At 41.0% G+C, this 11916-nt stretch overlaps 1 protein-coding gene across 1 annotated transcript; it reads right to left on the minus strand.

Moving 5' to 3' along the window:
* Positions 1-1145: 1145 nt before the first annotated feature.
* On the minus strand, positions 1146-9579 carry PRPF38B (pre-mRNA processing factor 38B). Its single transcript, XM_066192318.1, has 6 exons — positions 9286-9579; positions 5977-6045; positions 5531-5682; positions 5387-5447; positions 2614-2837; positions 1146-2361 (listed from the first exon to the last, which is right to left on the minus strand). The coding sequence occupies exons 1-6, from the start codon at positions 9562-9564 to the stop codon at positions 1506-1508; spliced, it is 1641 nt and encodes a 546-aa protein (XP_066048415.1). The 5' UTR covers positions 9565-9579; the 3' UTR covers positions 1146-1505.
* Positions 9580-11916: the final 2337 nt, after the last annotated feature.

An 11916-nucleotide genomic window follows, 5' to 3' on the forward strand; every position in this document is an offset into this window, starting at 1 on the left:
CACTGTCTTCCCTGGATGTTTAAAATGAAATATGCCTAGATCACCTGCATCACACAGAAGCAAAAAAGGCACAAATATTTTATTTTTACCCTCTGGTTACTTTATGATTGATTCCCACTTCACATTCTTCCTATCTTGGGGCTGTGGCATTTGTTTGCTACATCTTCATTGTAAGTTACTTATTACATAAAATCCCTTATGCATACAAAGTGTCACTTGATCTGAAAATAAAATGTGGAGGACTTGAAGTACTCTTTAACTGGTAATGAACGTGCAGGGAAAAGCTGACACTCAATACAAAGGAATTAATTGAGAGTTTATTCCAGATGGTTCTCCTCACTTAGTATACAAGTCATCAGAATAATCTATGAAATAGACTTGGACTTTAACGATACGATCTTTTTCTATAATGCATTTTGGTTTTTGCTTCTAAGAACCTGTTTAAAAAAAAATCTGCCAGATGAAATGTTCAGCACAAATTGTGATCTTTACTATTTGTAGAAAATATGAATTAAAAAAGGACACTATCAGTTAATTCTTATTTTAAATGTTTACACTTATAAAAATGCTTTGGAAGCTTGAAACTGAAATCCTTTGTAATATTTTTCTTCTTCCTACCTCCCTCTTCCCATCTTAAATGCCTTTATTAGCCCAGGATTATCATAAATGACAGAGTGCAGCTGCTTAAAAACATTAAAGGACCACAAATGGATAAATTGTGTTTTCTAAAAAAAATAAAATGGAAGCTTACATGGATTCTCTTCAAATAAAATGCATAGATGGCTACGGTACTCATCCGTCAACCTTTACAGTGTCCGCTTGAGGTAGCCTTTCTACAGAATTACTACACGAGCCCAAACATAATCTAAATCCTTGCATCAAAACCACTATCTCTGAAAGTCCACTCAATTTAACACCACTGGTGATCAACATAATACATTTTAAAAGCTTTGGATAAAACAGCAGGTACAGTGGACATAAATGGTAGTTCTAAATCTGCAGCCCTCAATGTACATTGTACGCACATAAATATCTCAGCTATAATACACATTCCAGATCCATCCCTAAAAGCCATACTATTATGGAAAGCACAGCCATGCTAACTTCAGGATACAAACCATAATTCCACGTCTACAAAAGGAAAGTATAATTAGTGGCAGTTTATTGCCTCATACAAATTTAACCAACATGGCAACCATGCCAAAGGAATTAAAACATTTTCAGGACATATGTACAGACTGTACATTTCAGAAACATCTGAACAATAAAAATGCAACAATCTCCGCATTACAAATTAAACTAAACAAATGGTTCGAAACCGTCAATGCATTGAATGGGTTTACAAAGGCACTTCCCTACCCAAAATAGGAAATGACAATCTGCAGCCTAGAGGGAGGTTGGAGAAGAGTGCTCATCAACTACTGCACAATCTCAACTTTAAGAAAAAATAAGCAGGATTTAATCAAACATTTATAGGATTCAATGTGATCCACTTCTGAAAGAATTCACACAGTCTCATCTTTGTTTTTCTGTTGCTTTTCTTGGCTCTCTCGTTCTGTACTTTGGCTCCTTCGACGATCATGTTTGTCAGAATGGTCCTTGCTATCACTGTGATCATGTTTGTGGGAACGTTCTTTGCTTCTGCTTCGCTTCCTAGATTTTTCTTTGCTGGGACTCTGATCTCGTTTTCTGGACTTCTCAACACTATCTGTTCTTCCTCTGCTTCTGCTTCTACTCCGTTTATTTGACTTCTCTTTATTTTCATTTTTATGTTTACTTGATTTTTCTTTGCTCCTGCTTCTGCTGCGCTTACCTGTGTTCCTGCTCCGGCTCCTACTCCTATGCTTTCTTTCCCGGCTTCGACTTCTACTATGCTTTCTCTCTTTTTTGGAATCCCTCTTGTCGTCGCGGTGTTTCTTCTCATCTTTGTCATCCTTGTGTCTTCTCTCCTCTGTGTCACCCTTACTTTTCCTTTCTTTCGACCTTTCTCTAGATCGATCTTTTTCCCTCTCACTGCCTCTTTCCTTATCATAATCTCTCTCTTTTTTCCGACTCCGCTCATTTTCTTTCTCTCGCTCCCTATCCCTGTCTCTTCTATCTCCTTTCCTGTCACGACTTCGACTCCGGCTTCTGTATCTGTCCCTGCTTCTGCTTCGCCTCCGATCCAGTGAGCGATCGGTGCTTCGGGATCTCCGTCTTTCTTTTTCTCTCTCCTTTGCTTCGCGTTCTAATCTCTGCCGTTCTCGTTCTCTTTCTAGTTCTCTATCAAAACTAGATGATCCGTGGCCTTCCCGATGGTGACTTCTGCTTCTGGATCTTCTGGGAGACCTCCTGGGACTGATGGATCTTGGTCTTGGAGACCTTTTAAAATAGAAGATATTCTTTATGAAACACCTCCTTCAGTCGTTAAGAGATCCTCTTTCCAATTTATACTTTACATACAGAGCCTGTATTTAATCTAAAATACCAAATATCATTTGATTATTTTAATCCACTAGCATCCATTACCTCTTGCCTTAAAACCCATCTCAGTGAAAAGACAACATGTTGCTGGTAATAAGTAGTTCAATATTGAACTTTTAACATTCATTTTAAAAATAATGTTTAGGTGACCTTGAACGTCTACGTTCTGCATGCCGGTCTATTTCTTCCATCCCCTCCTTGCCATCTTTCTTGATTTTTCTAGGTCTGCTTTTAATTTGCTGGTCAATGGCTTTCTGGACTGGCACAGGAATTCTTGGAAACAACGTGGAAAACCATTCAAGCTTAGTGAGGAAGGAACGAAGCATCTCCCCTATGGTCATAACGCAACCCCCACCTGCCTTCACATCCAGGTCCTGTAAAATACAAGCAAAAAATATCCTGATGGTCAAAAACATTCTTTACTGATTAAAAAAAAAAATGCTGCTACATTACTGTCCTATTGAAGTCTCATGATTATGAAAGTTTACTTGTCTCATATTCTAATACATTTCCTTAGAGAAATTCAAACTCTGCACTCTTTGGATTTGGCAGAATGTTACAGATAGGGAACGGGACTTAATATATATGCATGCAGGCACATACTAATCCTGCAGCCATCTGGATGGTAAGGGACTGTCGAAGAAGAGATTAATGCAAAATCCCCTTACACAGTCTGGTTATATGGTATGATCTTGCATTGTATTTAAATGCCACAAAGTTGAGAAGTCCTCTGAAACTACATTTAATACTCCATTTTGTGGATGTTCAACTGCGCACCATCATACCCAACCCTGTGGCCTAAATCATTTATGAGCTACATCATTGCCTATCTAAAAATGATCATAGAAAAACCTCTAGTACAAAATGGCATCCTAACAGAATTGGAAGCAATAGCAAACCAACTGCCATGAAGCAGTGAGGTTTCTAATTTAGAAATATGTAAAAAAATAAATAAATGAACAAATAATTGGAAACGCATAATCCATGATGACCATTGTCTCTGAAAAGGGTCATTACCGCATGAAGGCCTTCTTGCTATGCCCTCTCACAGCTCAGGACATGTTAGTCAGCTATTGTCAGTCCCAAACCTATAGTGCAAGCACACAAGGAAAGTGAGATTTGTTATCTAAACAGGAAGAGAAAATCTGAACGTAAAACTGCTTGCACTCACACACATTTAAGTGTTCAGATATACAGTTTTTCCAAATATAATCGCTGCAGAGATCTAAAGAAGAAAAAGAGGAGTTAAACGTAGCACCTGGAGAGTACGTACAGTTAAACAAAATAAACATAAGAAGCATTTTGAAAAGTAACTCTGTGTCCTGGGAAGGTTTTCACAGCAGCATGACAAAAGATGAACTGCTTCCACAATTTATGAACTGGAGGGAAAAAAAAATCCTGTAGGTTTAAATAATTCCATATATAAAAATTTGCTTCATCCTACTGAGCTTGACCAGGACTGGTAAGAAATTAAGCAGCCCCAAGCAGGTTTTCTACATAACACAAAGTTACTGAGAGCAGCTGGGAAAGAAACACTAATTCCAAAAATATAGTGGGAGATTTTAAACAACAAGAAATAAACACATCTTGATACCCAGTATGAGCAAGAACTGAGATGTATAAACTCAAAAAAGTGCTTTGAATAATGAACCAGTTAAGACCTGCACAATGTATTGTACTTGTGACTGCTTTACTGTCCTTGGAATTGACTTTGTGGGACCCTGAGAATGAAGCCACCCCAATCCTTCTCATAAATTACACTCCAGTGTTGCAGAGGAGAATTCGTATTAGCTCTCCCCACCTGGGGGAGAAGGACATTACAATGATTCAAACAAGAGTCCAACTGGTTTCATTTTTGTTAGAAGTCTACTATAGCATGAGTTTACCTGAAATTACCAGCTGTTTCCTTTGCTCAGTGTTTTTGATACTCAGCATGAAAGAAGCCATTTAAAATAAATACACTGCATTGCAGTTAGACACAGGTATAATAAACATTATTTTTAGTACCAGTATTTGGACATCATTTGCAACTCCAACATTTAAAATTTCTTCAAGTAGATGCCTACTGTCACACTGGAGATGGCAAGTGATTCTTCCTGTTCTAGTCTTAAATTTAGGATGTAATTTAAAACCTGCTCAATAAATAAAAGTTGCAGCAGTATGTACCAGACTGTGTATTCAACTTCACAGCACAAGAAACCTCACCCAAACAGTAAATCAGGACTAGGATACTAAAGGTATTCTCCAATCTGACTGCATAATAATGCAGCCTCTTTACGGAATTTCTTTACTGAATTTCTTCAGCAGCACATCTCCTTATGTGCCCCATTAACAAAGACATCAAGGTTCCAGAAATAATGCCACCTTATGCAGTAATCAGGCTTTTAGCTTCTCTCTGAAGAAATCCTGAGTTTAGTTGTTCCAGGACATTAATAATAACCACAAAGATTTCTGGTATTTTCCAAGGTGAACGTTGGTTTCTACCATATAGTTCCCACTCTTTTATGTAAGCATCAATTCCCCTATCCCAGTAATAAATACATAACACAAATTTAGCACTCTCATGATTTCCTACACCTTACCTAAAAGTAACTATGATTTAAAAAAACACACAGAAGACACACATTCACACAGCCTGCTGTCTGCATTCTGATTCAGTATACCTGTTCCACATGGCTTTGTAAATCTGACACAGTAACATCTTAACCAATGAAAAAAATCTGTTAGATCTTCAAAATCTAAGAGAAATCATCCCGGTCCCAGCTCAAACCTGTTTCCTGCACTAATTAATGTACATAATGTAAACAAGAACATAACATTGTAACATTCAAACTACCGAAAACCCTATCAAGCAATGTTTAAGCCTAAAATAGTAACATGAAAAGAAACAAAAGAAAACAAATTATTACCCTCGCCGACATACCTCTTCATCATCAAGAAAGGATTCAAACCAGTCCCATAGATCTGTAGGTGGCTGTGTGTACCTTCAAGCACAAAAACAATGTAAAATTTTAATACAGCTTTCTGCATATTCCATCAGTCATTAGTTGATGATATGGACACTTACCTAATATACATAAATCCAAGAGCCCTAATATATGGGGAGTCTGTATGAGTGATAAGGCCCATCACTTGCTTACGAGTGAGCTTCAGTGTAAATAACTTGTAGAGCAGACAAAAAGCAGTAGACACAATTCCTCCAGTTCCAACACCACGCACCTTTCAAAAGCAGAAAGTTAGGTGAGAATGCAGGAAGTCACAAAGACATTGTCCTAAGCCTACAAAAGAATATGAGAACTAACGCAGGATAAAATCTAAATCCACAAACAAAGCTGTGTGGGAAAAGTAACCCTACTTACATCCACAGCTTTGGAAGCGAGAAGGATGTATCTACTCTTTGTAATAAATATTTTATATCTAGAGACCGAGCCAACATACAAGGTCATTTTATCTATGCTTTGGGAAGTTATTTACCAGACAGAAAAATTGAAGAAGGCACGTACTTCTACTTACCCCTCCACACATCCCTGTCTGGCCTGCTGTTTTCCTGCTGCCCTTTTCCCATGGCTCAACATGCGTAACCTGCAAGAGTCAGGTGGGGGACAGGAGGAAACAAAGAACATTACCATTACAACCTCCATAGTGTTAGGTGACTGCACAAGTACAATTCAACAATGGATATCCTAAACCAAACTTAAAAACTGCCTTCTAGCAAATTCAAGATCAAGTCTGCTTTGTCATTAAAGCAAAGCACTTGGCTTTTTAAATTATTGTATTAAGAAATTAGAGCCAAAATCTTGAATGAAACTTAAAACAAACAAAATCCCATAATCTCAAAGGAAATATCCAGGCTTACTCTATATTCCATGTACTTTCAAATACTTTATGACCAAATCCCATCACTACTATTTCCTCGGGTGATTAAACAACCTTACAAGTTTAGTGCTAATGGCTGAAGACAGCTACAAGAATCAAAATAGACAGTTTCATATTCCTAAGTCTTATTTCTGAAGTGAACTTAACTAGAGATTTCTTTATCACTTACTATTAGGACAAAAGAAATGTGTTTATCAAGCGTAGTATTCTAACATAAAGTCAATGTTTTTTCCCTTAGACTGCAGTGATGTCCTTAGATAAAATGATTCCTAAGTACCAACAAGTAAAATCTGCCCAAGACAAATCTTGTGAGATATGTTTAGGGATGAGTGCACAAACACAGGTAATCAACACCATTCCTAAAACTTGACAATAAGAGTCATAAACAAGCTCAGAACCACATAACTGCCTATGCTACATCTGAAATTCTGAAATTCAAAGAAGCAATATTTGGCTCAATGAACAAATATATTTCCTAAACACATCAACTTAAAATATATGTAAAAGACAAAAAAGGATACAATAGTGCTACACTGGATTGGGAGCAAGAGTTCATGCTGTACGGTATTTCACAAATTAACATTCCTTAACAATACATGAAAGAAAACCAGTTATATGCACAATCACATGAAATCAGAGGTACACTAACACCAGAAGTTGCTGAACTGTCTTGGGTTTCTTACAGTTGCTGCCTTTGCCAAACAGGAAATATGAGAGAAGCCAATACTGTAGAATTCAAAATCCACTACGACTTCCTGTACTGTTAGCATGAGAAGTTCACAAATACTACAAAAATAACACTGCATATCCTGGTTATATAGTATTGCCTCTCACAGGAAATGAAAAGTATTTTTTAGGCAAAGGATCGACTATAACACTATCGTAAATGCTAGTCTTCAACTTTTTTACAGTCAACGTAAACATACTGGCTTTGACAGGTATCAATTAAAACAAACAACAAAACCCTGAAAATAATACTCATTTCAAAAGCGGATATTTTAAGTTTTGATCCCACAGAGACCGCTTTGTACGCTTTACTTGTTGGAAACACACAGCTGAAATGAAGTTGAGGACATGCACACGGTGTTAAGGCCAGGGAAAAAGAAAGAGGAAGTCCTGCACTTTGTAGATACAGAACTGAAACAGGAGCCCAGAATTACAAATTAATTAATTCAAGTATCTGGACACAATCCATATTTTCAAAGATGGTCCTTATCACTAGCTGCCTGTGCGACTTATAATCACCTTTCCTGATAAGCCAGCACCCAGCATTCTAAAATTTTCTAGAAGAGCCACTTGTTTCTTAGACAAATACACTTGAAAATACAGCTGCTATGACAGGCATCACGCTCATTAAAAAAACAACAAACAACAACAACTAACAAAAAACCCCACAGTAATTATTCAGGAACCTTAAAACATAAAGGAAATTCAAATCTTCTTCATATCAATGAAGCAGCTTAACCATCAGGTTATCTTCTCCCTCACAACCATTACTCATGAGTGAGTAAGGGGCTGAGTTTTCTCTTTATTTAGCATGCAGTTTTGAGTCACTAAGTGCCAAGTTCAGTAAACAAATCAGATCAATGTACAGATTTTTAATGGCATGTCAAAATTCTTCCCAAAATTAAGATAAAACCACTTTTGGAATGAAACAGCAGATGAAGCAAATGGAGTATTTAACTTACTGCTGCTGAGCTCTAGCAGAACAAAGATGACAAATCACAACAAATACCTTTTAGTGCATCTGAAAGGGTTCACTTTAAAAACAGAGTAAGCTCTCAAATTTTCTGGTAATATGTTTCTTTCACCATTTTTTCAGCTCTAAAAGTCAATGGCATAAGTACAGTCTTCTACTTTCTATTTGGATAGTCATGAGTCTCTCACACATGCAGCATGTAGTAAATTAACTGGAGAGATGCTGCCGACAATATACGTTGCACTAAGCATTAGAAGAAATAAATAATCAGCTCCAAATGACAGAGCACAGGCAGAGAAATGTATCTTTATGTGAAAAAACAGTAGCATAAGTAAGCACAAACTGCCAAAAATCTCAAAATACTGTGGTGGAGTTATTTTTCAGAGTTATAGTGCCTTAAGTAACTTGATACGGCTTGGATAAATGAAACAAAAAGGCTACCTTTGCTTTTTTTATTTTATTTATTTCAAATATACTGAAACCCACCAGCTGACATAGTAACATTATCAAGCAAAATGAATTCACCTGAAAAAATATGCCAATAACGACCAAAACACAGGTGTCTAACTGAACTATCTAGGCTTGAGTTATCTAAATTTTGGTGTCGTTATCAGAACAAAGAAAGTGGCTGCGTTGATTAGCATTAATTATGCATACCTCTACCTGGGAGAGTGGCTTGATGGAAGCCCCGGTGCAAAACTGATTCAATCCTGCTAACAAAACAAGAACCGAGACATAGGTGCCCTGATACAGATCATTCATCTCCCCAGCACATCCTACTTAACGCCAAGAGAAGCGCTAAAACGAACCCGTTCAGTCGTAAGCCGAGTTATGGAGGAGGGAATCCTACCCTGGAACTGAGAATGAAAGCCGCAGGCAGACACCGCCGGTCGCCACCATCCCGTGTGTGCGGCCCCGCGCCGCGCGGAGCGAGGGCCGGCCTGCGGCCGCGGCGGCAGCTCCGCGCCCGCGCCGCTCTCTCCGCCTCACGGCGCAGCCCTCGGACGGCCATTTCGCCCCCACCGCCCTGGCTCAGCTGCCCTCTTCACACCCAATTTGCGGCTCCGCAGTTCCACAGCCGACGCGGAACGCGCCTCCTTGGTGAGGCAGAGAAGGCAGAGCTTTGGATTCCCCCAGCTCAGCAACGCAGCCGATATTTACTGCCATCCCTCACCGCAAGATAAGAGGCGAAAAGGCGCGGGCCGCAACCAAACCGGGCCCGGCGCCAGCGCGGCCCGCGGGCTCACCTTGAAATAGATCTCGTCCACCACTTCGTGGTAGGTCTTGAGCTCGTAGAGCTGCACCTTGAAGTAGGGCGACGAGAGGATGTTGGTGAGGATCATGGGGTTCAGGTTCATGGTCTTTTCGTTGCCCCACAGCGGCAGCACGTTGCCCTGCTTGCCCGAGGCCGCCGGCTTGGGGCCCCCGCTCTGCAGCGGCTGCTGCACGGGCGGGACGGCGCCGGGCGGGTGCTGGGCCGCCTGCTGCCCCTGGCAGTTGGCCACCGCGGGGCTGTTGTTGGCCATGGCGGGTCGGCGCTCGGGCGGGCGGGCCGCGCACACGGAGCGGGGCCGGCGGGCGCTGCCTCAGCCCCGACAAGATGGCGGCCGGGGAAGTGACGGCGGCGCCTTCCGGGGCCGCGTCACCGACCCGCGGGGAGCGGCGGGGACGGGGCGGGGGAGCTCCGGGGCCTCGGCGGGGCCCCTCCCGCCGGCAGCAAGGCTGTTCCTCCCGCCGGCGGCCCGGCCGGTCCCCGCGCCTTGCCCGCCCTCGCCTCGCCTCGCCTCGCGGCGGCCCGGCAGGCGGGACATCGGCGGCAGGGAGAGCGAGGGCACTCTGTGGCCCCAAGGCGGGCGGCTGCTGACACCGTTACACGGAGTTCGGTCGATTAAGCTACCGATTGAACAAAGTTGAAAACTGGTCCCCTCGGTGCCTTGTCTTTGGTAATGAGGCCACGGCACGGCTGGCGCTGGCCGCTTCTGCCTCCACAGCAGTGGAGAAGCAAAGAAGTCATAGAATGACTTACATTGGAAGAGGAACTTGAAGACCATCTATCTCGTTCAAACCCCCTGCCGTGGGCAGGGACGTCTTTCATTAGACCAGGCTGCTTCAAGCCCCATCCAGCCTGGGCTTGAAGGGATGGGGCATCCTCAGCTTTCCTACTGGGGAAGGAAGAAACGTCGGGCGTGTTCGGTGTGCTGGAGCCCCGGAGGGCAATGACGGCCCAGCCTGTTCACTTCATGCCACTGCTCTGGCCGGGACCTGGCTTCTGAGCAGCTTCTGAGAAACCCCAGACACCCAGAAAACAGTAACTGTTCCCTGCTGCTCGATTCCAGCTCAAAAGCCATTTCGGAAACTTGTAGCCCATCAAACAGACTCGGAACAAACGGAATTAAACAGCTAAGAGAGAATCACTGTCTACATATAATTACTAAGAAAAAACGGAAAAGAGAAAATCCTCTGGTTTTGCCTACAAGAGCAAAAAAACCCAAACAAACAAAAAACAAAACAAAACCCCACAAACAAACAAAAAACCCCTAAACAACAATAACAACAAAAAACCTGCCCCAAACCCAATATAACTAGTTACATACTTCGGTGTCAATCTTAAAGTACAAAAGGGAGACTGAAAGTGTGATTTAAAAGAATTGGCAAAATATTCTAAATATCAAATGACTGTGCAAAAATAAACCAATAGTTCAGTGAAATGAATGCAAGCTGGGCATAATGTGCCAAAGTATGTTCAGCTGTACACAGAAGGGCTCCCCATTGCTCAGTGCATCGGGAAACAGCTACAGGGAGAAGAAGCTGGTATGAAATCATCCATGGGAATAGCATCTCTACATGCTAAAGCTAACCCAGATTTTTAATTTAGAGATGAGAAGTTAAATACTGTTGGAAGTAACATTAAAATACCTTCACTCTTTATTACACATTGAAACATTGAGAAAGAGTTTATTTTCATTACACTGGCCCTTCAAGTACCTTAGAGCTTGTACTCTAGCAGAGAAGTGTTATCAGGGGCCTGGCAGTTAACAGCTTCTCTAAGCCGCCTGTCCTGCTATCAAGACTTTTCACCTCTCTTTTCTAGAAATAACCACCCGTCTCCTTTTGGCCTCCTCTTCTCATCTTGGCTGATTTCCAAAGACGTTCACAAAAGCTTAACTACTTGCATGGCTCTACCCTATTGATGCAGTAAATACCCATTTAACAATCTTATATCAAATCAGAGAACTAATTAGAAAATTAATTCCAAGAAAGTATCTTTATAACAGTGATCTTCTTTTGGACACAGCTGGAGTGGTAACTTTTCTTTGAACATCAATGGTTTTGTTATTGTTGTTTGGAGCACTTCCTTAATTTTTATTGTGTAACCACTTCAAGACAGCCCATACTTCTGTTATAGTTTATATTGCTCTCATTGTGTTTCCATGCATTTACCTTTTCCTGTTGGAATATTTAGTCAAATATGTTCCAAACCTCAGTATTTTTTACTCTCTATAAGATCATGTTTTTATACTTCTTTCACTCTTTGGTGGTGATGCTAAAACCTCACATAGAGTTGCAACCTATAAATCCATTTGCTCCTAATTAGATTTTCTTCCCCCAGGCATCCCACTTGGTTTTTACAGAGTACAGCCAAAAAGAAAAACAAAACCAAACCAAAAACCAAACCAAAGAACCCCAAAACGAGGTGAATAAGAATGTGATTTGTGTGTAACAGCAGCTTCACTTCCATCCACACAGATGATTTCTTATTTTTTTTAATGGGCGAAATGTGTTAATTGAAGCTGAGGAGAAAAAGACTAGTACTCCAGTCACTAAACCTCCTCTGAATTTAGGCTGAGAGGACGGTTTAGCTCTTGAATTAGAGATTA

The sequence above is a fragment of the Chamaea fasciata genome, unplaced genomic scaffold (assembly GCF_029207755.1).
Source record: "Chamaea fasciata isolate MVZ Bird 193981 ecotype frontalis unplaced genomic scaffold, bChaFas1.0.hap1 SCAF_10, whole genome shotgun sequence".
NCBI lineage: Eukaryota > Metazoa > Chordata > Aves > Passeriformes > Sylviidae > Chamaea > Chamaea fasciata.

Coding starts and splice junctions, on each gene's coding strand:
- PRPF38B (XM_066192318.1), bottom strand. CDS start 9,564: ATGGCCAACAACAGCCCCGCGGTGGCCAACTGCCAGGGGCAGCAGGCG. Junction 5,448..5,530: donor CTTGGATTTATGTATATTAG/GTAAGTGTCCAT, acceptor TTGTGCTTGAAG/GTACACACAGCCACCTACAG. Junction 2,362..2,613: donor GCAGAACGTAGACGTTCAAG/GTCACCTAAACA, acceptor CTATTTTAAAAG/GTCTCCAAGACCAAGATCCA.